Source organism: Puccinia triticina, chromosome 4A (assembly GCF_026914185.1).
Source record: "Puccinia triticina chromosome 4A, complete sequence".
Classification (NCBI taxonomy): Eukaryota; Fungi; Basidiomycota; class Pucciniomycetes; order Pucciniales; family Pucciniaceae; genus Puccinia; species Puccinia triticina.
In genome coordinates, this window is record NC_070561.1 from 3,373,628 (window position 1) to 3,400,699 (window position 27,072).

At 48.6% G+C, this 27,072-nt stretch overlaps 3 protein-coding genes across 3 annotated transcripts; 2 read left to right on the forward strand and 1 right to left on the reverse strand.

The window, feature by feature from the left end:
* Window positions 1-10,373: 10,373 nt before the first annotated feature.
* PtA15_4A404 (uncharacterized protein) lies at window positions 10,374-10,899 on the forward strand (the record flags this gene model as incomplete). The annotated part of the gene is made up of 3 exons (XM_053168284.1): window positions 10,374-10,521; window positions 10,626-10,666; window positions 10,753-10,899. 3 exons carry the CDS (start codon window positions 10,374-10,376, stop codon window positions 10,897-10,899), a joined length of 336 nt encoding a protein of 111 aa, XP_053019508.1.
* An 8,054-nt stretch (window positions 10,900-18,953) lies between these two features.
* On the forward strand, window positions 18,954-22,210 carry PtA15_4A405 (uncharacterized protein; the record flags this gene model as incomplete). Its single annotated transcript, XM_053168285.1, has 4 exons — window positions 18,954-19,154; window positions 19,408-20,266; window positions 20,334-21,422; window positions 21,501-22,210. 4 exons carry the CDS (start codon window positions 18,954-18,956, stop codon window positions 22,208-22,210), a joined length of 2,859 nt encoding a protein of 952 aa, XP_053019509.1.
* A 1,058-nt stretch (window positions 22,211-23,268) lies between these two features.
* Window positions 23,269-25,197, reverse strand: PtA15_4A406 (uncharacterized protein; the record flags this gene model as incomplete). The annotated part of the gene is made up of 1 exon (XM_053168286.1): window positions 23,269-25,197. The coding sequence occupies one exon, from the start codon at window positions 25,195-25,197 to the stop codon at window positions 23,269-23,271; it is 1,929 nt and encodes a 642-aa protein (XP_053019510.1).
* Window positions 25,198-27,072: the final 1,875 nt, after the last annotated feature.

Below are 27,072 nucleotides of genomic sequence, written 5' to 3' on the forward strand. Positions count from 1 at the left end.
CATTTCCTTAATTCTTGTGATTTTCCTTCTCCCTAAAGTTGAGACACACTGTTGTAGAGCCAAGACTCCAGCCTTGTTCTTTTTCACGTTTCACTCTTCACTCGTACTTTGACCAAATACTTCACATAAACTCTTTGATCAAATCGTACTCTCTTGTTTTCTTGTTATCATCAGCCTCCTGCGACAACCTTGTACCGCATTGGGCCATTCTCAATTGTTAGCTTCCTTCTATTTTTAGAACACTTGAAGCTATCTATTTTTGCGCCACTACTCCTGCTCTAAGGTAAGAGAAAAAATTCTGTTTTCATTCTGAACATACTCTTGTCTATAAAAACACTGTACATATCCTAACTAGAAATTAAATTCTCTAATTTTGTTGATTCTTACAGATTTACAGTCTCGACGATGAACCAGAACAACCTCAGGATAACCCAAACAAAGGAGCAGGAACAAAACGGCATCCACTAGCACCAAGGAAAAACTCAGCACTCTTCCAGTGTTACTCGGCACAAGCAACTATCCCCTTTGGATCAAAAGAATGGAAGGTTACCTAGCTCATAAGAAACTTGACACTGTTCTTCTCAAAGACCCTGGACAGGAGCCTTCTCAACACGTTAGAGAGCAGCTTCAAGAATTCACATACATCATCGGCACCAAACTTGGAGATTGCATCTACAACGGCATTGTCAGAGGAAGTGCCAACACCAACGGATACAAGTTATGGACCAAGATTAAGCGCATGTACGGCAGAGGAACCACCCACAAAAATCAGTGAGCCATTGTTAGGTGGAATTACCTTTGCTTCAAATTTGTCAAACAGGTTGAATTGTTTCTTGCTCAGTTTGACGCTATAGCCTTTGACTTGCCGGAGAAAACCATCTGCGGAACCATCATTGCAAAAATTGCCAAAAGACACAAAGGCATCACTGATCCTCTCATATCCAACGTGGAGCTAATGGAAAACTCAGATCTACTTTTGGAAACCCTTCAAGACATAGCTAATCACAACAAGGCAACCCACAAGCCCAATCACTTGGAGAAGCAAGCTACAGCACTGTCAAGCAACGGAAGAACCAGGCCACCTCCCAAATGCAAGAATGGCGTGCACAATCCAGAAGCCAACCATTCTGAAGAAAATTGTTGGGCCTTGCATCCTGAGAAACAACCTATCCAAAAGCTCAAAGCCACCGCCAACAACACCTCAAATACTGGATCTTCCTCGTCATCGTATGAAAAGCTGGCTTTTGCCAACTTCACGACCCTCTCTCTTTCAACCAATTTTCAAAATCTCTTTCCGGCGCTTGATTCAGGAGCCTCACATCACATCTTCAACAATCTCGACTTTCTCACTGACATCAAGACTTGCAACATCCCAATCAGCACTGGAAAAGGAACTGCTGAACTCATTGCCATCAGAAAAAGAACCACATCAATTTATCAAGCCACAGGAAAAATTCTTGTCCTTCCCAACTTGCTCTATGTTCCCGGTCTTGCCAGAAACTTAGTATCAATGGTCAAAGTGATGAAAAATGGTGTCTCAATCAAAAAAATCTGCCAGCCGACTCACAAAGTCATCATTGATCATTCAGTTCACTTTATGTGCAAGCAACTCAATGGAGTACTTGAGTTCATTCATCCTATTGGTCCGGTCTCAACCCTGGTAACCACTCTGTCAGCATGCACTCACTCAGGCAAGACCACTCCATTTGAAACATGGTGCAATTGCTTAGGTTACGCCAGTATAGATTATTAGCTTGAATCAAAAACGCACTCCCTGGCGTTGAACTAGAATCCACATCCACATGTGACACGTGCATGAAAGGAAAAATGTGCAACCTCCCTTTCAAAGGTCACTTTGACAAAACCCATCATCTACTCAAAATTGTCCATGGAGATCTTGTGGGACCAATCGTTGAGGGTAACAAAGGTGACATAAGAGCTATGAGAGATGACGAGATGTCATGGACATGGTCCAGCACATTGAGTCAACGTGTAATTATCATTCAGTGAGGATTGCAGTGAGGGAAACAACTAGACTATATACATGCACAATATAGACTGAGTTGTGGGTGTATAGATCAGAGGCATAATGCATAGTGAGATGGTAATACACTATCTCAACACACCCCCTTGCTGATAAATCTATACATAACAATTCCTACTTGTCCAACCTTCACATACCCAGATCTTGAATGGCTTGGTTAGGCCAAAGGGGTTGGTCAGGACAAGCAGCTGTCAGTATAAACATCCAAACTGTTAAGGTCTGTTCTGTGGAGAGGAAGATGGGGTCTGGGTTCTGGGGTTCTGGGGGTTCTGGATCCAAGATGGTAGATTGCAGGATGAGGAAGGGGCTTGGATCTCCAGCCTCTCGAACCTTGAGTATGGTCTGTGACATGTACGTGTAGTCTATGTACATGTGAGTCTGCACTGCGGAGCCCGCGCTACGGCTCATAACATTATCCCCCCTTTAATGCCCAAGCCGCCCCCTTTTTTGGTTGGTCAATGAGAAAAAAAAAAAAAATCCTCCTCTTTTGGCTCTGCATTCTGTCCCCGGGCAGCATTAAAAAACCCAGTGGGAAAAAGCTTGCCCTCTCACTTTCTTCTCCGCGTCCTCCAATGCCTGGCCGCCGCCTCCGGAAATTTCGATTTAAACTCCGCCAATAGGTCTCTGCTGTTCTTCAAGTTCGCCTCCAGCTCCCAAGAGTTTTCCGCCGGTCCAAATCCGCGCCAGCTGACAAGGTATTGAGTCGTCCGCCCTCTCCGTCGGCTTTCCAGTATTCCGTCAACCTCCCACTCATCTCCGCCGTTGACTGTTACTGGCTCCAGGGTCCGCCGCTGTTGGTGGGCGATCTCGTTGGGCTTGTGTTTGCAGAGTACTGACACGTGGAAAACTGGGTGGACTCCCTGCATGGAAAGTGGAAGGGTCAGTTTGTAAGCGGAGGTTGAAATTCTGCTAGCTATTGGGAATGGTCCAAGCCAGCGGTGTTCCAATTTGGGGCGGGGGCGTGTTGTCAAGATATTGCGCCCATCTAGCCAAACCTCGTCTCCACTGTTCCATTCCGGTGTTTTCCGCACTCCGCGGTTGAACTGGCTTTTCATGGTCTCCTGCGCCGCTTCTAGACAGTGCTTCAGTTCGTCCTGTACCTCCGCAAGCTGGCGGAGTCGCTCCGCCACTGCCGGTACACACTGTCCTGCCAATGGAATTCTGCTGTACGATGGGTTGAAGCCGTAGTTTGCCTTGAGTGATGACACCCCTGTTGACGTGGGATTGTTGTTGTTGTAAGCAAATTCCGCTGTTGCCAGGAGCAGAGCCCAATCGTCCTGTCAATAGCTCACAAAATGGCGGAGATATTTCTCCACCGCCTTGTTTGCGATTTCCGACTGTCCTTGGATGGTACGCCGTAGATGGTTGGAGGCGGATGCCAAGCCTGTTGTCCAATTCCCGGGTGATTTGGGATACAAAAATGCTCCCTCGGTCGGAAACAATAGTCGTCGGAGTGCCGTGGAGTTTCCAAACGTGCTTTGCCATCAGGTCCGCTAACTGCTCCGCATTCATGGACTTCCTGCAGGGGATAAAGTGTGCCATCTTTGTCAGACGGTCAACAACAGTCAGTATGCTGTCGTGGGAGCGGGATTCAGGTAGGTCTGTGATGAGGTCATAGCTGATGTCCGTCCACGGCCCCGCCGGAATTGGCAGCGGCTCCAGTGTCCCAAATGGCTGTTGCGTTGAGGCTTTAACTCTTTGACAAGAATCACATCCATCCACGTATTTGTTGACAAACTTCTTCTGGCTGTTCCACACAAAACTCCGTTGGACCAGGGCGAGGGTGCGGGATCGGCCTGGGTGGCCCGCCGCTTTGGTGCCGTGTTGGCTCTTCAGGATCTCGGTCCGCAGTGCTGGGTCCGCTGTGGTGAGATCACTCAAACCCATACATAGTATTTCAAGCCCATATAAGTAGAAAATCCTTCATTATTATAGCAGAATCACAATCTACAGGTCAAGTTATCCTGGGTACCATCTTTATTACATATGCCTAGCTATATTATTTCTCTTATTTTGCTCTTTTCCTCATTTTCTGTTACATGGCTACATATCACAAAAACAGTCACAGACCAATCATTTCACAAGATATTCCCTCTTCTTTATTATACAAGAGCATCTTTATACATAGTACAGATAAATACATAATCAAGAAGGCTAAAATCACTCTAGATAAATAACCCCATCAGCATCTGGCATAACCAGTACTATTACATCATCCAGTCTAGTCACCCCAACTGAAGAGTACATAGTTTAGCCTGAAGAAAATTCTAGTGAAACCCCATCCAGTTGTAGTAGTGGAATTACCCCAACCAAATGTCCTTCCCCAGTAAAGAATAACCCCAGACACAAACCCCAACCAGTTGTACAGGGAAGGCATTGCCCCACTATTTCCCTTGATTATTATTTACCCCAATGTACTAGATGACTTATAAAGATTACATTCATCAGTTGTTGTTTCCTTTCCTCCCATGCTTGCATTAGAATAGTAAATGATACCTACTAGCATTCATCACCTTTATCCTTGAGAAATATCATCAGAGACAGATAACCATCATTGAAACCAGAACAGAATACCTTAGTGAATAATTGCCAGAGAACCAGATACATCCTTGAATCCTCAACCATTCTCCCTCCTCCAACCCTCATTCTTCCCCCCTTGCAGGTTGTCCTTGTAAGACTCCAGTAATAGTTCTCACTAGAAAAGAAGTCAGCCACAAATTATTTTATTCTTAGTGAACCCTTTCTCCCAGAGTTATTCCAGGAGGGCAGTCTTACCAACACCCAAGTATCCCAACATACTTTTCCCCTCCAAGCTCATCTCACCCAGTCAAGAGGTTCCACACCGCCGGTACCACTATCCGCCCTTTGTTGTACAAGATGCCATCAGTCTCCGTGTATCTGTTCCGGTTACCTGAGGGGGTTTTCAAGGATTCTATCCATCCGGTCAGTTGGGCATTGAGTGGGGTCAATTCTCTGATTCTTGCAATGATCTCCGCATCAGCCATTGCCAGTTCATTTTCCGCTCCGTGCTCCGCGTCTATCCCCAGTACGTCTACCTCAAACCAGTGCTCCGCCTCCGCCAAGTCAATTGATTCGTCCTCGAACCAGGATTCAAACTCCAATATCTCCGCAAAAGTCCGCTCCGTGATGTTATTGGGCTTCAGCAGCTGTCCAAAGGTCAGTTTTTCACCAGGGGCGGGGGCTAGGTCCGGTCTTCTTGATAGGGCATCGGGTTTGGTGGCTTGGCGGCCCGGGCGGAAGATGATTTCAAAATCAAAGCAACCCATGGTCTCCGCCCACCGCGCCTGCCTCCGAGTGAGCTCCTTGGTGGTCATGAAGCTTTCTAGGTTCTGGTGGTCCGTGTAAACAATGGCGGTCAGGCGGTGCGGGGTTCCTTCCAGGTACTGCCGCCACTCTTTGAAAGCGGCAACAATGGCCAATAGTTCCTTATCAAAGATCTCGTAGTTCTTCTCCGCCTGCACCAATGATTGGGATAAGTAAGCGACGGGGTGGAGTTCTTTGTCTTTGTTGCAAACTTGAGACAAGACTGCTCCAAGCGCGAAGTCGGAGCAGTCACATTCCAGGATAAACGGCTTGTATTGGTCCGCAATCTTAAGTATTGGAGCGGAGGTGAAGGCGGTCTTTAGGCATTCGAAAGCGGAGTTACATTTGTCATCCCAGACAAAGGGGGTTTTTGCTTTGTTCAGGTCGTGTAGAGGTCTGGTCTTCCCCAAGAAGTGGTCAATGAACCAGCGGTAAAAGTTGGAGAATCCAATGAACCGCTGAAGTTCCGTAACGTTCCGCGGTGCGGGCCACTCCGTCACCGCCTTCACTTTTGCGGGGTCCATTCTAATCTGGTTACACGCAATTAAGAGTCCAAGATATTCCACCTCCGGTTTTGAAAATTCACATTTCTCCAGTTTCAGCCATAATTGATGCTTGCTCAGGGTCTCCAGGATTCCGTTGACCACCGCCGTGTGATTGGAGCCTTTCTGTGTGTGTACCATAATTTCATCCAGGTATGCGGCGGTGTCCTTTCCAATTCGTCCAAGGAGAATGTCCTGCATGAAGTATTGAAAGTATCCCGGCGCTCCTGTGGGTCCAAACGGCATGGTGAGCGGAGCAAATTGCTCCGCCTTGCAGATGAACGCTAGCTTATCCTCATCTCCCTCCGCCACTCGGAGGTTTCCGTAGGCGTTGCGGAGGTCCAGCTTTGTGAAGGTGTCGGCGTCTAGCAGGCTGTCAACCAGGTCCATGGTCAGCAGAAGGGGGTAGCGGTTCTTCACTGTCAGTGCGTTGAGTTTTTGGTAGTCAAAACAGGGGCAAAGGTTTCCGTCCTTCTTTCCGGTGAATAGAACTGGGGCCGCCCAAGGTGACGTGGTCCGCCGGATTGTTCCGCTGGCCAGTCCTTCCGCAATCAGTGTGTCAAGTGCCTGGTTCTCCGCCGGTGAAAGCGGAATGATCTGGCTTGCTTGCGGTGTGGCTCCGGGGACTAGGTCAACACGGAAGTCATACTTTCTTCGTGGCGGTAGGCTCTTAGCGCTGGATTTCCGGAAAATGTCAGTGAATCAATGGTAGCACTGCGGGACAAGTTCCTCGACGGTCCATGTTGCAATAGCGGCCTTTCCCGCCGCTACTAGCCGGGCGGAGGTCGACCACGCTGTCTTGGCGGCGCTAATCTCTGCAGTGTACATTTCTAGGAGAGAAAGGGGCTTGCCAGCTGCTTCGGAAAATGATTGCGGAGAAACTTTATCGGACTCACATTGCGGGGCGGTAAAATACACACCCCCTTGTCACAAATCCTAGCTTTCCCCATCATGGGCCCTTGGCCCTCTGTTGAGGATGTTTGCGGAGTGGACAATACCGCCAAAGCGGTAGCAAAATTGTCGGCGGGGTTCCATTCCAGCTGCGGGGGGGCGGGATTCCAGTTGGGGTGCGGAGTACTATCTACGGGGAGACAAAGCTTGCCAGCCGTTTCAGGGAGTATGGAAGAGGGTAGTCTATTGAACTCACATTGCGGGGGCGGTAAAACAAACACCCCCTTGTCACAAATCCTAGCTTTCCCCATCATGGGCCCTTGGCCCTCTGTTGAGGATGTTTTCGGAGTGGACGAAGCTGCGGAGGCAGCTGCAATGTCGGAGTGTGCGGGTGGTCCAGTCAATTTGGTGTCCATGTTTGCGGATCCATGGCATCCCAAGGATGCCGTTGTACGTGTCTTTCAGTCGGGTGATGATGAATTTTGAAGGGCAGGGTTCTTCATTCAGGGTCAGGTCAATCTCATATGCCGCTTGGGATGTGGATCCATCGAATCCCGACACTGTCCGCCTTGAGGCGGTGGCGTTGCGGAGTAATCCCGCTGCGGCAGCATAGGACTCACTCAACACATCATGGGTCGCTCCAGAATCAATCAAAAAGGAGGCAGGGGGTAAGGGGTTCTGGGGTGTGGCTCTGGGAGTTGTGATGGTGCGAGAGATGAAACATCTGGGATCAATTTCATTTCTGGTTAAAGTTTGACTAGCACCAATACTGCAAGACAACTCCGCCGCGCTCAGGAAAGGCACAACCTTCATTCCTGAGCGCCTCCATTTTTTGACGAGTCGGCCCGGCCTTTTCCGCCTTTATCCGCTGGTCCGCCTCCGCCTATCGCCGCCATCCCTTCCACTAATTGTTGGATCTGATCCTCCATTGCCGCAATCCTGGCATTTCCGCAGCCTTTTCCCCTGATCTTGGTCGGACAGTCGCGAGAGATGTGGCCCTGCGCTCCGCAACGGAAACAGAGTCCTTCCCGCATCATCCGGGCCTTCTTGGAGTTGGATAGTCGTCCGTTCAACGCCAATAGGTCCATGGCATTGGGGTTGATCTTCTGTCTAGCCGGCGCTGTTCCGGCCTCCGCTCCGCTCATTGCCGTGTCAAGCTCCAGGGCCAAGGTAGCAACCTCATTAATGGTTGTGAATGCAGTGCGGGAAACAATGAGCACCATCTGGATGTCCCGCTTCAGACCTTGGCAGTACTGGCTGAGGAGGGTGGGGATTTCCCATCCCGCTGCAGAGGTGTGCTGGACGAAGGTGTGGGTGTAGTCCGCCACAGAACCAGTCTGCTTCAGCGCCTGGAGGGCTCGTTCCGCCTTTGCCTTCTTTTCCGGGTTGAAAAACATGCCCCGGAAGGCCGCCGTGAACTCCGCGTAGGTCAGGGTGGGTGGTTCCACTGCTGCCTGGTCAAGGAACGGGGCTGCCCACACGCCCGCGGGTCCGGTCATGTACAAGGACACAAAAAGGATTTGTGTCGTGTTGGTTGGGAACAAGTGCTTGTTCACAGTCATATAGATGCCAACCTGGCAGGCAAACGTCTCTGCCACCGCTCCACATTCTCCATTGAACTTGTTGGGTTGAGCAATCTTGGGGGTCTTGGTTGCGGTTGGGGGAGGGGGTGGATTTGGAGTGCGGAGTGCGTCCTCCAACTTGGCCTCGGCCTGGCGGCGTTTTTCCTCCTCGTCGTTGGCCTTCTTAGTAATGTCCGCCAGTTGTTGTTGGAGTTTGGCGGCTTCGGAGGCATCCATTGTATTGCAGTGTGATGTCAGAGCGGAATATTCAAGGTTTCTAGGAGTGGATTGCGGGATATTCAAGGTTTTGGAGTCGGGATGTTCAAGGTTTCGGAGTCGGAGCAATCTGGTTCTTGTTGGTCTGTTGGGTTCTTGGTCTTTGTCTCCGTGAAGTAGATCCTGCAATATGTTAAGGTCTGTTCTGTGGAGAGGAAGATGGGGTCTGGGTTCTGGGGTTCTGGGGGTTCTGGATCCAAGATGGTAGATTGCAGGATGAGGAAGGGGCTTGGATCTCCAGCCTCTCGAACCTTGAGTGTGGTCCGTGACATGGATGTGTAGTCTATGTACATGTGAGTCTGCGCTGCAGAGCCCGCGCTACGGCTCATAACACAAACTGAGAAAGGCAAGAAAGTTGTTGAACCAAGGTAGAGATCCATCCTCCACGTGGTGCAGGGAAAAGCCACAACAGCCAATTATGGTGTTCAAAGTTGGTTTGCATGATTTTATGCATGCATAAATCATAAAATCATAAAATCTTTTTTGCAGGGGATATGACTGTCTGATTATGTAATACAAAATTTCCTCACCAAAATATTTTTATGATTTTATGATTTATGCGTGCATAAAATTATGCAAACCAACTTTGAACACCATAAATGTACAACCTAGCAAAGGGGTAGGAATTATGTATAAGGCTAGACCCGAGTTGTCATCCCCAGAACAGAGGTTGCCTTTTGCTAATAGTCAAATTTTGGTGTGACTATCAAAACGACAAGCAAAAAAAAAAAAATAGACCGGTCACCTGGGGGAATGAAATCTTAAAAATATATGCAGTAAACCAGAACTTCAGTAAGCGGTTACATCTGCTTATTTGAGAAAGAAGGAAAGAAATAAGATCAATATTTTATCTGTTAGCTTGAGGTTGTAGGCGGTTGATCAAGTCTGTAGACAGATGATCGGGTCTCTAGACGGTCAATTGAGGCAGGGGACGAATGATCAAAGCTATGACGGTCGCTGAGGGCCACCGAGGGTCGGTAGAGGCTACCGGGGGTCGCTGGAGGCCAACAATGGTCGTTGGAGGCCATCGAAGGTCGCTGGAGCCTGGAGCTTGAACAGGTCCGTAGAAAGTTGATCGGCGTGGAAGAGCGTCGATCGACAATGGAGTGATATCCCTGCGAGAGACGACGAGATCCAACGATCCTGGGCAGCCGTGAAAGGTCCCGGCATGCAGTGACGAGTCCTGACTTCGGCAACGAGTTGTTAAACGATCCAACCAGTCCCGGCAAGCAACAAGTTCTTGAGCAGCCACAGAGAGCCTCCCACCAGGGGGGACTTGTGTTAACTTAGTAGGGTGCTCAAGGGGATCATCACTTTGACTGGAGTCCCAGTTGGATGTTTGCGGTTGTAGAAAGTGGATATGGTCGCCATTTGACAGCCGGGGGGCCATTTGACGATGGCTTCCACCCCCTGTCAATCTGACGGGCCAGACCTTAAATCGTGCAACCGCCGTTGTAGTTGAAAAGGTGTCGACATGGGTGTTCTGCTTGGGAAACACAATACAATGATGAACAATAGGTGCGATCGGTAGAGTGAATCTCGCGCTGGGAGAGTGGTGATGTGCGGGCTTGGCCGTGCTTGTCGAGGACTCGAGAGCTCTGGCCTCCACCATAAAACGCCCTGGCTCGCCCCACAACGCCCCGTTGTCCCCAGAGCCCCATCGAACTCCAGAACACACACAGAATACAAAATACAGATCCCCTCCATCCTAGCCCCATTCGATACGATTCCAACATGAAACTGTTTGACCATGCGACCAGCATCGTCGCCAGTGCGCACATCGCGATCACCATCCTCATGCTCTCCGTTCACGTTGCGCTTCCAGCCGTTTACGGCGGTAGCGACAAACCTCCTATTCCCTGCAGCCAAGTCGGATGGGGATGTTGACGCTCGGTAAGCCAGCCACTTTTAGGCTCTCAGCACTCCAGAATCATCAGAAGCAGATCATTCAGCTAACCATTTCGGACTGTGTGTTGCTCCCCTCAGCGCCGGACACAGATGGCATTAGCAACACTCGCTTTAGTGCCGTAAGTAGCCTCTCCCGGGCCCCCTCTGCTTCCAGCCTTCGTTGCTCATCTCGGGACTGTCACCCTCATCTCCCGCCAACCTTCAGTCGAGCGACTTTCTAGCGCAGAAACACCGATCCCGGACTGTTGCAAGATTTCCATTCTCAGCACACCTTTTTCGTTGCTCCGGTTACAAGACTAGTCATCCCCTAGCCGATCATGCATCACTGCGCAGAATCTTCGCACACTGTTAATCTTCTCCCCTCAATCTGTTGCATGTCAGTGGAACTTGTACTACCACCCCTTTTCCCTCGCAATCATCTGGCCTATATTCCCATCTTGTGCGCCGCTGTGTCGGTGTTGTATGAGATATGTTGTTGCCCCCATCTCAATATAAACGGATGATCTTGATTGTCAGCGACTACTGCACTCCAACTGTGTAGTTTGGCCACCGAGGTACGGATTCGGAGGAGAAGACCTTGAGGAGATTCAAGAAGTTTCTTATATGCTTGATTCCTAGTGTCTACCTTGCCCCACTCAGTTGAATTTGCGAACTACAGTCTCCCAATCATCAGTCAACCTTGTTTGCTTCTCAGGAGGAAATCGTTATGAACATATACATTATAATTCAATACAGCTGCTTGTTGACAGTGTCGGGCTGGCCAGCTAGTCCAAAGTATTGAACAAGTGAAAAGAAAGGTCCGAGTGAAGTGGGTGTTGAACCCACAACCTCGTGTACTGTGAGAGTCGAACTCACATACTCAGCATTCATGAGTGATGCTCTAACCATTGACACAGCGGGCAATCGGATGTTGCACGCAGCCCGCAGCGACACCCGAGCCAAGGGGACCCCCTTTACGCGGGTGTTGCTGCGGGCTGCGTGCGACACCCAATTGCCCGCTGTGTGAGCTAAGTACACATTGCTATGTTGCAGTTGAATACAGTATATGTATGCTTATGATGATGTGTGGTGTTGCCCCAATGGTGATTGGATGTGTAAGCAATGATGTGTTAAGCAGTGCTAGATTGACACTTCAACACAAAGCGGAGCTCAACCGCCCTCATTGCAATAGCTCTCCCGCCAAAAGCGCAGTTCTCCCTTGCGGAGGGCAGTTCTTCCAAAAGGGGCTCTTCCTTGCGGAGGGGAGTGCTTCCAAAAGTATTTCTCCCTTGCAAGTTCTTCGGCAAGCCGTTCTCCCTTGCAGAGGAGGGCAGTTCTCCCGCCGAAAGCAGTTCTCTCTTGCGAGGGCAGTCTTTCCGATTCCCTTGTTCTGAGCCAACCGATGATATTGATTTCATCCGTTGGTAGTCTCCTGTTTTTCATTTGCCTCGGTGGCCAAGGGTGATTCCATTGGTTGGAAATGTACACCCGGGGAGTCCTGCAACAAGGATATCCCGAGGAATCCTTGAGGGTTCCCCGTAGTGCCCCTGCGCGAGGTTGGACCAGCGGCTGCTGGTCCACACGTTCACGTGCTCTCCACCAAATGGATCACGGGGGCTCCTCGTGATGATCATATTCCGCCCGCCGTGCAATCCACGTGAAGCACGGTACCAAGCTGGTGAAAAAGACCTGCACCAACAAATGATGCCAATGGGATTCGAACCAGGGCAAACCTGGCAGCATTGATTAGCGGCTACGCTAATCCAGATTGTGAAATGCCCTTGTTTATAAATACTAGGGTTTAAGGGCGGCTCTGCCGCCCCGTGACCAATATTGCAAGGTGTTGCAGATGGAGCTCCTGCTGGTGAGTAGAGATAAGTAATTCATTTGTATTTTGTAGGGACATGGCGTAGATTCAATACCGGGATAGAGGCGCTGACTGTTGGGGAAGCCATCAAGGTGATGAAGTTGTATTATTGGTAAGAATGGAGGGACTGGTTTTTTTGGCTATCTTCAGGGCATTTATTGAGAACTGGCTGTTTTATTCAATTCTTGGTGCCCTGAAAGGGAGGCCGGAATTGTGTATAGCCTGAGGCGCGACCTCCAACCTATCCCGCGACACGGTCACAGCTTTCTGGTATTGGCAAACGGCCTGTTCTGGGAATTGGTAAAGCCCAGAAAAACATGCTATCCCGGGACACGGTTGCAGTATCCCGGAATTGGCGAACATCCTCTTCTGGGAATGTGTAGGGCTGGGATTAAATCCTGGGTGGGGAATAGCATCCTAATTGTATCTTGGGAAACACTCTCAGTTTCCCGGATTTGGAGGAGGTATTGGTGAACGTCCTCTTCCGGGGATTGGCAAGGCCCGCAGAAAAATGCTACCCCGGCACGGTCACAGTTTCCCAGAATTGGGGAACATCCTCTTCCAGGAGTGTGTAGTGCTGGGATTAATTCCTGGGTGCTTGTAGGTGATATTTACATATTTCAACAATATGCAAATGGGAATGCCTCCATGTTTCAACAATATGCAAAAGTGAATGCCAACAATTTTGGCACTTTTGGAAGTGTATGCATACATCAGGGGGAAAAGGAAAAATTAGATTTCAATGGAGGTAATTGGTTTGAAAAAGGAAGGAAGGAATACATTGGGGGGAAAGGTATAAAAGGACATGGAGTGTGGAATAGTAGAGGTCACCGCTTGGCTCTTGCTTGGCGCCAATTGCTTAAAGAGCCAAGTGGTCAACAAGATTTTGTACCTGTAGTGTTTACGGCTGGGGGAGATGCTGCCAAAATTTTTTTTGGGGTGTGACTTTCGGTCCGCTTAATGTTAAACTGTTAATATGTGACCCACTCAAGAAGCCGTTTGCAAATCAATTTTCCATCAAAGTTTTTTTTCAACTTTTTTTTTCTTCCTTTCAATTACATATTTTCTCGAACTTTCAACACTTCAGGACCAGCCTGAGCTAGTACTGGTTGGAAGTGAAAAAAAAAGGTTGTGGTGGTGGAAACAACGTGGTTTCCTCAAGTTACAAGAGTGTGCTTCGTGGAACCAATGGGGAAAAGTGACAAACCTGTTGGTTCCACGGGGAAAATGATGTTCTGTGGAACAAACAAGCTTACCAAGCACTTACCGAGTTGATCCTTGTCGGTTCCACGGATCAACAGCTCCTTGTTGGATCCACGAACCTGCTGGCGAGGAAGTACCCCCCGCGTGTAGCCAAGTTTTCTTTCCTTGGTGTGCGCCGCGCAATGAGAGATCGCGGCTAGGGTTGTTGGTGCCACCTTTTTGCAAGGTGCGCACCTAGGGGCGCCGGCCAAGCGTCCAATGCATGGTGCCTTGGGATGGCAGCGCCAGGACCCTGGAAACCCCCTATAAATGGGGGTAATGAAAATGTATGAATTTATTTGGCAAAAACCCAAAATGGTAGGCACAAAAATGGTATGAATGGGATTTTTTGGCCTCAATGGTAAGCACTTAAGTGTATGAAATTTTTCCTGGGTAAGGGAGGGTAGTAACTAAGATGTATGAAATTCCTGAGAGTGTACCAGAAAAGCCCCCTGCCCCCCCACCCCCCTCAGCAGCACACCTTGTCTCAAGGCCTGTACCATAGGGAATCAAAATTCAATTTTCCCAATTTTATATCCCTCCATACTTCAATGGTAGGCACAAAAATGGTATGAATGGGCTTTTTTGGCCTCAATGGTAAGCACTTAAGTGTATGAAATTTTTCCTGGGTAAGGGAGGGTAGTAACTAAGATGTATGAAATTCCTGAGAGTGTACCAGAAAAGCCCCCTGCCCCCCCACCCCCCTCAGCAGCACACCTTGTCTCAAGGCCTGTACCATAGGGCATCAAAATTCAATTTTCCCAATTTTATCTCCCTCCATACTTCTTAAAAGTCAAGCTGAAAATCACTAGGAGGCGTTCTTGAGCCCAAAAGTGAAGAATTTCAACAATTGAACCCTCCTGTTGTTTTCAATTTTTGTGTAGAGGACAAGAAAAGGGGGAATTTTGCAAAATTGAAGGCTTTGAAGCACAGACCCTTACTTTTGGCAAGACTGAAAAGCTGCGCTACGCTGCAGAAAGCGGCGATTTTAGCGCAGCGCAGCGGGCACCGCTAACCCCCCAGCCCAAAAAGCTGAAGCGGTACACTACAAGAAAAACTCTAGAAACTGCTTGCAGTTGAGATGCAGCAAGCTTCAACCAAGCTTCAGCTCAAGCTGGAGTCAAGCACCCAAATTCCGTGCTGGTGCACCTTGAGTGTGTACCTTGTTCAGCATCTCAATGTTGAACATGCTGTAGTGCTCATGTAGTAGGCTGAGGCAAATGAGCACCCCTGAGCACCCTTTTATTTAATTTTATTAAACAATCCATGCACCATTGAATCCAGCCAGAATAACATAAACAGGGTATGTACACATGAAAGGGATATGTACAGATGAAAGAAATATGTACACATGAAAGGGGAATGTGAGGAGGTGTATTAACACATAAAAGGGATATTTACACATGATGAAAGGGGTATGTATGCATGAAAGGGGTATTTATGCATGAAAGGGGTATGTGCAGTAAGGGGTTTTTGCACACATGAAAGGGGTATGTACAACTGAATGATAAAAGGGAATTGAAAGGGATATAAAAAACTCAAAGGGGACATGTAAACATGAAAGGGTCATGAACACATGATGAAAGGGGTATGTACACATTTTGAAAGGGATACATGCACATCAAAGGGATATACACACATGAAAGGGGTATGTGTACATAAAGGGCTATGTACACATTATGAAAGGGGTGAATGCATACAAAAGGGATATATGCACATGAAAGGGGTATGTGCACATGAAAGGGGTATGTGCACATGAAAGGGGTATGTGCACATGAAAGGGGTATGTGCACATGAAAGGGGTATGTGCACATGAAAGGGGTATGTGCACATGAAAGGGGAATTTGAACTTGAAAGGGGGATTTGCACAGGTATCAACTCCTGTTGTACCTTAGACTCACTCTTGCATAAATTAGACAATGTGCATGGAATCCACCAGTGCTTGATTCTTGCATGAGGCACAGCTTGCCTTGAGATCTTGCATCTCAACTGCAAGCAGTTTCTAGAGTTTTTCTTGCAGTGATATTGCTGATGAGAACAGTTGGACTGTTGCTGGTGCCACTCAAGTTTTTTCTGGCAGTGGAGTTGGTTTTTGATCACAAGTCAATTATTGGAAAGGTGCAAATTCTCAGCAGACCACACATCCCAAACTAGGAGACCACAGCCTTCCATCTGCGAAAGCATGGGCTAGATTCTGTGCTCTTATTACTTCAGATCAAGTACTTTTCTTTCTCACTCTGGCCCCTGAGAAATCAATCTTGAGATACTCAAAGTCCTTGGCACCAGTTGATTTGGGGTGTCATGCATCCAAGAACAGAAAACCAGCTTTATTGGTTTTTTTCACACAAAAGTATCAAGGAATTGGATTGCCAACAAGTGTAAATGAACCAGATATGTTTGCAATTGGGTCACATTAGCCATCATCCATTGCAATGGATAAAAAACAGCCTACATATTTTAACAGGTGAAGAAGGCTCAGACAGTTTTTCTTTCTCTTCCCTCTTTAGGGGCAAGAAAAATTTCCCATTGCACTATATTGTGTGGCCCCAAATGAAAAATCAAGATGATAAGAAAGCCGGGAGGGAAGATGGATATTAGGGTCTAATAATCAATGAATTAGTTCCTGTTACCTAATGCCTTGTTTAGAATGATGCTTCAAACCTTGATTGAAGAAACTCCTGTTTTATAGAAGTGAGTTAGAAGCCCCCTCTGGTAGATAGAGCCTTACTCCCTGGTAAAATTTGATTGAGATTAGGATGGTTCACATCTGAGGTTATATTAACTCTGCCAATGTCACAATTCTACTGTGGATGGAACTGTTTCTGCTGGTGACTTGCTGACCTGAATAAAAACACAGATAAATTACACAACTTTTTTTACATTATTTTGCTGATGAGGCATCTCTACATAAAAACTCAGAGGGGAACCGTCCTATGAGTATTCACCAGCCAGTGAGATACAGGCCCTCCCTCTAAAACAAGCCATCTTTGTAGGCAACAGGAAGTTCTCCGATATGATTTGAAATATGATTTTGATTTCTGCAAAGGGTTTCCTCGCCGAGAGCATTTGATAGATTGTTTCCTCTCCCTACTGGTGAAGCCATTTCCCCTTGTGGATGTTTTCCTCCTGGCCATCAAGCCTTTCCTCCGTGGCCTCTGGTCCTAACTCACACCTGATCTCGGTTCACTCGTTGATGCTTCACCATCCTCACATCTGCCTTAGCAGTGCGGCACTGGCCGTTGCATCAGCAGCCCCAGCAGATGCTGATTTGAACCCAAAAAAAGGTTCAATTTTTGCGCGGACATGTAGCCACAAACACTCCACAGCTGCGGATTCTGCACGGTCTGCAAATATCGAAGGGAGCTCCTCCATGTCCTTGTTGTTGGCTTGCTCTTGACCTTGCCTGTTCAGTCTCGCATCTTCACAGCCCTTCCGGCTAGCTCTTACCCAGCGGTAACTTGGCTTTCCAAACATGCAAGAAGAAAGCAAAAAATTCATCATTTGAGGTTGTGAGCAAGCCTTTGAGAGACTTTCTTGATTCGGGACTAGCAGTGCTTGGCAAACAATCGATGAGATGGCCGGGACTGAGGCAAGGTGACGCCCGAGCTCCTCCATCCATCCTCCGAGAGTCTTGCAGCCTGGGAATGCTTACGTATGGGCTTGGGGGCATCATGTGAACCGGGTGCACGTCGGCGTCGGCCAGCTTGACAAGCACTAGGGGCCGACCGAGTGGCCGGTCCCTCGGACGGACAAGCGTCAGGTCGGATGGGGCACCAGTCCGACTGGTGCCCCATCTGATCTCATTCTGAGAGCTGTGCCCTGTTTGTGGGGCGGAGACCCTTTTATTATCAGGGTCGAGGCCAACAATGTCAACTGGCAAGTCGAGCGGCCGGGATCGTCAGGCGAAAGAATGCCCACATAAAGACTTCATAAACCCGTCGTCGGCGTGATCTTGCCGAGTAAGAAAAGAAACTTTGACAGATGTGGGAATGGGTGATGGGGCAAAAAAAGATTAAATGAACATCTGATGAAGTCAAATCTTTTTTTGATATCACTGATGATGATGTCGATGATGAGCACGCTGCAGGATCACGCCAAACGGGCTGGATTGGAAATTCTGGGCCATGAGAAAGCTCGAATATTAAAATCTGGTTTTAATCCAGCTCAACGCCGGCGTGGGCAGTGCTTACACATAGTTTTGCCCCGCTCATTGTTGTAGTTCATGATCTTTGGTTTATTTTGAGTCGGCTCGAGGCGCGGTTCTCACTCAGAATTTCCAATCCTGCAGGGTCGGCAGTGGACCAGTGGTGCTCATCAGTCGACATCATCATCAGTATACAAATAAATAGGTATGGCTTTATTTTTGCATTTAAATTTGTGCCCCATCACCGCTGGATCCTGTGACAGTGAGCCTTCCCACGGCCATCAAAGTTTCTTTCTCTAGCTTGGTTGCTGGCCTTTTTTCTTATTTTTTTCGTTGTTTGTTTTTGTGCTTGTTTTGATTCAGCAGAGTGTCCTTGACTCCGAGCCGAACCCATATCATTTTTTATCAAGTGGGATCCACCCCGTTTCCTGGCCCACTCCTCAAAAGTGGTTCGTCCTGTGCCCCCCCTTAGTCCGCGCTGTTTTCCCAGACGGAAGCGTTCTTGTTGGTCTTCATTTATAACATCATCATCTCCAGATAGTTCGACCTGCTCTTTTCGCACGACCTTTAAGGATCGCTGACCATATTGTCGCCCACTTCGATCCTCAACTTTCCTCTGGGAGTTCATCTTTTTATATATGCACCTTGACTTGCTTCCCTCTCTCACACTCTGAAATTTACACCGACACTCCTCTTCTCCAGCACCACTTGTTGACTTGATCTAGCACAGTAAGCCTCCCAGAGTCAAGTCTTTTTTTTCCTGGAGTGTTTGTCCGAATTCCTTTCCAGCATCCCGGATCCCACCCGCTCTTATTTCCTTGTCCATCATCTCTGGCAGCTAGCAGCACTCCTTGCGTCCACCGGGATACTTTCGTTCCGCTCCTGTGGCTTTTAAGTTGGGCACTGACTCTTATTCCGCTCGACACTTCTCACGCGGCCAACTTAACGCGTGACGATAGCCAGAGACCGCACTTTCTTCATTCACCTCCCTGATTCAACTCCATTCTTTATCGAGGGACACTTGGGATCTCCAACAGACTATCTTCGATACACTCTCTCGCCTATCCGCGCTCACACAACCCATACTATCCATCCGCATCTTTCTCATCAGCTTGGATACCCCACACCCAATTAAGCGAGAGGTTAGACTCGAGTCGGAATTCAAAAGCGAAGGATGACTGACTACGGCGTCATCGGGGCCCCACCTGTCTCCCACCTACCCGTACCAACCGAGAATAACTCTCAGGAGAACGATCGGCATCTCCAGCTCCAGCCAACCTTGTCCCATCAGCTCTCACCATCATATCCTTCACCCCCAAAGTCGGCCGCACTGACCGAGATATCGAATAGGATCAAGGAGGAGGACACCAAGAATGTGAGCTCTCACCACCAGCAACGCTTCTCTCTTTCTGTTTCTCGAGTGCAACCAGCAGCCCTTGGTGCGGGGGGTCTCAGTACAATGTGCCCGGGGGGGGCACCCTGGGTCGTGATGCATATATGCATGTATGCGTACAGCCGTGCCGATCTCTGCGGGGCTAAAACACGAGCATGAAAATGTGCCCGCTATAAGCCACCAGCTGATTGATTGCTTATTAATTAATTCAATTTGCTTTAATTCCTTTTCTTAGTCAGACCACCCCTTCCAGATCGTCTCGTCCCCCAGCCAGGGCACGGAGATCCACCCCTTGGACCACTACAGCCAGCACCCGCACCCGCACCACGCCTCGCACTTCCCGATCTTTCAGGAACATCCCAATCACCACACTCCGCCCACCTCAGCCGATCTGCCCTACCACAGCAGCACCCTCCCCTCCAGCTTCCATCTCCCCCACTCCGACCCCTTCCAACCGTCGCCCACCTGGTCCCATTCCCCGCAGGTCGACTTCCACCAGCCCCACCTCTCTCTCTCCACGCCGATCTCCGCCAAGGGGCTCAGCAGCGCAGACAGCACCCGCAGCTTCCCCCTCAGCCGTCTGCTCACGATCCCCTACCAGCTCGACTCGCCAGACTCGAAGCTCGATGGCTATCAGCTCTCCCCCGGCTTTGGCTTACCGAGCCTCGATGGCGCCTACAATGAGTTCAACGGTCACCATCCCGTCAGCCAGCCCCACCGATTCGGCTCACAGCTCAAGGGCCTGCACCAGATCCCGCCGATCGATCATCACCCCCCTTCGGCGCCGGCCGACTACGCCCCCCGCTCTCCGCCCGCCCGGCAGAACCACCCGTTCCATCTTCCATCCCGTCTGCCGTCCACCCCCTCCGACTCCTTCCCCTTCCTCCTGCCGAGCCATCTCGCCCAGCCTGCCCCGGAAGCCCAGGCCGGCCAGAAGAGGAAGTACGAGCCAGACTGCTTCTCCGAACCCTTCTCACCCAAGCTTCAACGCCCCTCCCCCGTACCCATCCAGCCCAGCAGAGTGTCTCTCAATACTGTCGGACTCGAATCCGGCCATGAGAGAATGACTACTATCCTCTGCCTGCATGCCTCAGGTCCGTCAACCCTCCTCTCGCCCTCCAGACATTCTGAATATTAACATGTGATGTCTTGTGTTTCCAGTTGCCCAGAAGTCTTACGGACAGGAGAAACGCTTTTTGTGTCCTCCCCCGTTAGTGCGGATCACTGGGCCCTACAGACAGCTGCCCAAGTCGTACCGGCCAATACTATCCATGTCGATCTTGAACGAGAATGGGCAGAGGCATCTGTGTCAAACCGCTTTGCTGGGTGAAGATGAATCCAACGTCCACTTCAAAAGCCTTCACATCAGCGGTGCTGCCAAGAAGGCCAAGCACGTCAATCTCGAGTTGTCGCTCCATCCCCCAATCTTGCACGACCCCAAACCCCTTCCAAACGTTGGGCCCGAGATGGATGAGTTGATGCCACCCTTCGCAACCTTCAGGTCCTCAGACTGTACAATTATCTCCAAGCCATCCAAGAAAACTGCAAAAGCACGCAATACCCAATCGTGCATCTTCAATGGCTCAACGATCTGTTTGTTCAACCGAATCAACTCTCAAACCGTGCGGACGAAATACCTTTGTGTTCAAGATGGTCAACTAGCTGCCCGAGCTGCACAGTGGTCCGCTTTTACGATCCGAGTCCTTCGTCGTGCAGAAGAAGCTGGAGCTGACGGCACCCCGCCGATCACTGCTAAAACGCTCCTCTCTAGCAGTATACCTGGCGCTGATCGTACCGTTACCTATGGCTCCGAGGTCGAGCTGATTGACTTTGTCACGGGCGTCTCCAGCGGGCCCTTAATTGTTCGGAAGGTAGAGAAAAACATGGTGCAGAAGGACGCCACTGGCCCGGTTAGTCAGATGCAGAAATTAGCCTTCTGTCTGCTGGATAAACCCTCTGGGTCTGCGCTTTACATCAGCGCCCTAGAAGGGGTACCACTCTCTGCCAGCTCTCCTCCAACCGTACCTACTCCAGCCTCGGAAATGAATGCCAATCCAGATGGCACCGATTTGTCTGGCCTTCCTCTTGGGCCCCCACTAGGTTATACCAGCGCTCCTGCCCCCCAGACGACGCGCATGCTCCACATGCTGCAGCTTCAGCCTCCTCGGGCAACCCTTCCCTCTGAAGACCCAAATGGCATCCCCTTTGATGAGATTGACGATTCTGTTGCTTGGACAGTGATCGGTGTCGGTAAGTTTTTTTTCCCCTCAATATCACCGCAGATTCGATCATCAAACTGAGTGTCTTGTTTTTATCCTTTGTCATCAGCCCACTTTTCCCACTCCTTCATTGATCTCTCCCACTACTACCCCCAAATCCCTCAACTGCCGATCACACCATTTCCTGCTTTGACTGCCCGCCCACAGGTCGATCTTCACGCCTTAACGATGACCCTCAGGGTGACAGGATTTTTTGACGCGCACGCTCGGGCAATGGAGATCTGGCTGGGGCCCATTGGCGCACTGGAAACCAAGGTCTCGGCCACTTCGGGGTTAACATTAGAGCCCAGCATCGGTGACGGTGGGGCGAATGAAAACTCGGGTTCGAACGGGTTGAGGCTGCAGGTCTCGTCGGATGCCTCCAATGGATGGTCCTCGCACCGCAAAGGAGCTCGTCGGGAGTCGACACTCTTGGTCACCTTGCCCCCCCTAGAAAGTGTCTACTGGACCTTGCATCGCAAAAATATGCCCAGTCGGTCGGTCATCGTGCTGGATGAGTCTAATCGGTCGATGAGCGAATTGGTCGGCCGCAACGGGGACGGGGCGGCCAGGAATGAGAACGGACATCTCAATCACTCCAATCATATTCCCGCCTTGCCTATCACCCTCATCCGCGCCGACGGGATCTCATACGTTATGGGCCACTCTATCTGTCTCTGCGAGGTCAATCACGACGAACACAAAGAAAACGAAGACATCTCTAAAGCTTCCCCTGACGAGCCCGATCGATCACATACATTCATCTTAAAAGTCATTTAACAGACCTCTCTCTTCTTGATCTGTAGTCATTAACGTGGAAACCTCATCTTGATTTGCTCACATGGAGATACACATGTAGTCTAAAAAACACGCAACGTCTTTCAAAACCTTCGCCATCCATTCGAACACGATAACCCCCTCCTCACCCCTTCCATCTTTTGTTTGTTTTGTCCCTAGGCTGAGTCCTGCTTCATTTACTCGTTTCGCAACTTGCCCCGCCACTCTTCGTGATTTGCATTCATCTCCCTTTTTTGTAACACGTCCTCTTTGGATCTCGTTTGTACTTCTTCCAGCAGCACACACCCTTCTCTTTCCCGGTTATTTCTTTTTCTTGTGCGGAACTCACTTACATATATACATAGACATTTTTTTTGACAGGGGGGGCACGATGGTTCGTTTTTGTCGCTTTTATTCGGAAATCCTTATATATTCTTTTTTTTACATCTACTACAGCATCTTTATCTCGTTTTTTTGGTCACTGTTCCTGTCTGCTCCTGTTTGATTTGCCTACATGCATCGGAAATTCGAGCCCTAGCAACACATGAGACTTGTGGACATCTGCACACATTCCGATTCTGACTTGTAGGCGGGCCGTGCCGTCTGGGCGGCGCAATGCGACAGGTGGTTTACCGCTTCGCCCGGGAGGGGTGCGAGTTGTTTGGCTTAACAAGGAACAAAAAGGACAATGATGTAAACTGCACAACAACCCATGACCGCCATGGTTTTTTTTCGCTTCGGCAAATAAATTTTGAAATCCCATAGTTTGGGAAATTGCTATTGAACACACTATTTGGGATTAATGAAAGAATATCAGTGGGAATGAATAGGACAGGAAAGGACAGGAAGAGACCATTGGGTTAGGATAACGATTAAACACAACTGGAAAGAAAAGCATTTTTTTTCTTTCTAATCCTTGGTTTCCAAAACAAAAGTTACAAAAACAACAGACTCCAATAATAATGAAATATAAATTAACCAAGAATTGTGTTTGGATTTATCGAGATGAGGAAGGTGATGGTGTACTTCAAAACAGCTTGAGTCACTTCAAAGGTGGCAAATCATCGATTTCTCGCCCGAGCCTGAGGGTTGTGTGTTTTGTAAATTACATCTTGTCCAGCAGCATCAAAAGATTTTAAATTCCTGCGCTCGGCTTGCGCCTCATTTAGCAGAAAATCTCCGGGATGGTTTTTGAAAGGCATTTTTTTGCTGAGATTGAAGCGATCTGAAGCGTTCTGCACGAGCCGGATTATTTGGGGGAAGAGGTTTGGTCGATGAAGAGGGCTGGTCTTGATGAGATGGTCCTCATGGGATGAAATCACACGAGCAAGTTGTTCAAGTTCGTGTGGAAACAGATACTGGAGTTTCCCCCATTCAGTCTCATCCAGCTCGTCTAGCCTGATGTTTTGCTCGAGCTTGAGTGCCAATCGTTGGTCTTCTACTCTTTCTTGACAGGCTCTCATCAGGCTCTCTTGAAGAGAGAGTCTTTCAAAGGCCCGTTCAGTGTCAGTAGTCACGGGTATCTTCCTCAGTGCTAGTCCAAGAATCTGTACCTTGGTGGCCAAAAGCATTGTGTCAAGACCTTCTTCATTGCCAGTTGATTCAATCATATTCGTCCCAATAAACTCTGGACTGCCATCCGTCCCTCTCTTTCCGTGGATCTTTCTCATCGTTTGGATAGGCATTTCTACGACTGACAAACCTTGACTGTTTTCAAGTTCTGTTCTTGCCCTATTGATCAATTCCGAAGCTGTGGGAGTCCAGAGCTGCTCTTTCATCCAGTAATACTGCTTCGCTAATCTTTTAACCTCGCGTGTCTCTGGTTCGGTGAGCAAGTCGATGACCTCGTGTGGATGAGATCTTTGGTAATATGCCGTGTTCTTCCTCACTTTTTCGCTAAAGCTCAGTCCTTTCAGATTCCTTGGGCTACGTTCATCAACCTTGCCACTCAATACCTCATAAGCCTTCTGGGTTCTGAGATTTTTGGCAATTTTCTTGAGGTTACTTTCTCTTTCCCCCAGCCTTTTACATTCAGCTTCTAAGGCTTTGATTAGTCCCACATCGTATTCAGTCCAAAATTTGCCCTCTCTTTCCTCGGCACTCAAGTCCTGGAGTGCTTTAACAATAAGGTCTATATCTTCATGATCAGTGTGATCTTCAAATTGACTTCCTGTTTGGAATTCTTTGAAAATCTTCAGAAGGTGTTCAGACTGCTCTTGCCTTCTAACAGTCACTGTACGACGGTTAATCTCCTCGAGTAATTTTTTTTCGTCTGCGGAAAGCTTGATCACCTGTGGTTTAGGTTCAAAACTTGAGAACCCTGCAATTTTGTTGGTCAGCTCTAGTTCTGGCTGGGTTATTTTGAACCCAGCTTCTCGAACCCTTTTCATTTTCAGTAAAATATTTTCCTGACTTGTTACGGGTCTCTGTCGAACTGGCTGATACCCTCCCCGACTCCACCTCTGGGCAAGTAATGCATCTGCTTTTTGCTCCAAGAGAGTTCTTCGGATCTTGTTTTCATTCCAAGCTTCCTTTGCACTACTGATGCTTTCAATGGTACTTCTTAACTTATTCAATTCTCGTTTATGGTCGTCTCCATAGTTTCCGATGAAGCAAGATGACTGGCCCCAAATACTAGGGAAGCAAACCGATTTCAGTTCATCTTTGCTCAATTCCGATAGCTTCTTGCCATGAAGACTCGGATCCATTTTAGCATTCAAAAAATCTTTTGCCGTGTCTTCAGGGGCCTTGTAAGTATCCTCCCTAGAAAGCCTACTCTTAGGCCTTGGTATGGGCAATACTCGTGCGGGAGGCCTTTTGGTTTTCGGCGCTGGAGCAAGCCTAATCTCCATCCCAGTCTTTCCGTTTACCAGAAGCGGTTTGAAAAACAACCTGTGTTCCAAGTTCCGTCCGTTGGTTTGCTGCTCCGCGAGCTTTGATATCACATTGGTGCTTGATTTGACATGCATCCCATGGCTTGCTAGCATCATGTGATAGATTAAAGTTAAACATATAAAAAAACCAAGGTTAAATCTAGTGTTGGTGTTTAGGTGAATTGGCGAAGGTAATTTTATCATTTTGGAAACTAGAGGTACAGATTCGAGTCTCCTGTCGGGTTGCTATGGTCTGCAAGGAATCTGCAGCTGGAATCGTCCCCTTTTTATGTTGCTTTTTGGAGCAAGGTCAAACTTCAAAGGTGCCTCTACGTGCGATGGCGTCCTCCTTCACTTGGCAAATAACAGTGTATTCAGGTCACCTGCAATCCGAGGCAATTACGGTGCCCATCCGTCGGACATGTGACCAGCTTGTAATATACACCTGATCACCTTAAGTACGGACTTACTACAGTCTCCCAAACGATGTTGAAACATGTGCTTCTCCAGACGAATCTAAATTCACTAATTCACTTCTTCGTGTCACAGGAAACCTCGTTACCTTGGTTAGAGATCAACCAGCTCACACAAAACTATGATGAAGTTGAGAACTCAAGTAGCGCAGGTGCACCGTAGAGCATCTCACGGATGAGGATGCTTGTTTTGGAAATGAAATAACTGAGTTTCAATTTCATGAAGTTATGTATTCAAATGGCTTACAGCTGAAGAAAAGGTTACTGCTGCCCATTATTCATGATGTTGGTCCAGGACTTCGTTATTGCTTGATTCCGTTAAAACATACCGGCACCGATGTCCGTGTGACCTCATCACGTGTCACACATAGCGAATGTGGTTTTTAATGATTTCCACGTGATCTACGTCATATGAGTCCAGAAAACGTGAGCTAACTGCTCACATGGGATGCGGGCAAGTTTCAGTTGGGCTGGTCTTCAACCAAATTTCTTCCAAGCTCTCATGACCGATTGATGAGTCGCTGTATGGAGTGAAGTCGGACTCACAGGTCACAGGATCACATCAAATATTGAAAAATTGCTTCAATGTCAACGGGCAATTTCAAGCGGTGATTGCATAAGGATTACTAACAAAAAGAAGATTATGTTAGAGAAGTGGCCCGAAGTGGCTTCTTCAATTGGGATGATTTATTGGGTGCTAAGTTTGCCCGAAGGCCCCTCCCGCAGGGGGGAAGGATTTGAAGTTGTACCCAATCCAACGTCATACAGCACGCGTGCGCTTCGGTGTCCCAAAGACGAGACACAAAATAACGCCCTGGTATACCTGTTTGGTCTTTGGGACGGCGCCGTGACGCCACACTTTGCCGTGCGCGGGGTGGATCTGTGATCTTGAAGTGCAAGTTTTGTGACATGTCACATAGCCTACACAGCGGGGCAACTGGGATATCAGCAGGGCGCTCGCTTTGGAGGGCCCTGGTGGCCTGGGCTGGAGCGAAGCGCGACCTCCGAAGGAGGCTGACTTATCACAAGTCCCTCGCCTCGGTGGGCCCTGATACAGCCTAGGCTGGCGCAAAGCGCCCTCGCGCGAAGCGCGACCTCCGAAGGAGGTACTTGCAGGTAAAGCCAAAATTTGGCTTGAGAGCTTTCAGTATTTTTGTGGGCGTTTTTTCCCACTCCCCTTTCATGTGTCTTCTCCTTGTGTATTCCTATTGCCTGTTGTGCCAGATTAAAGGCCTGATTTTTCTCTATCTTTTGGTGCCAATCACCAATTTTTCCCCCTTCACAAACTCCTTCCATCCCCCTTTGAAGTTTGTGATTTTTTTGTGTTTGACCAGAAGTGTGTATGTAAATTCCCAGAAGATCCATGTGGACTCAATTGAAATACAGAACTCCATCCTCCATTCACCTTGACTGCTGAGCAAGGGTAACACTCTCCTCAAGTGTAGATATCACAAAGTGATATCCACTGCGCTTCAGCTTGCTGACTCACAAGGAGTGTGCGCTGTGTAAGGACAATTTG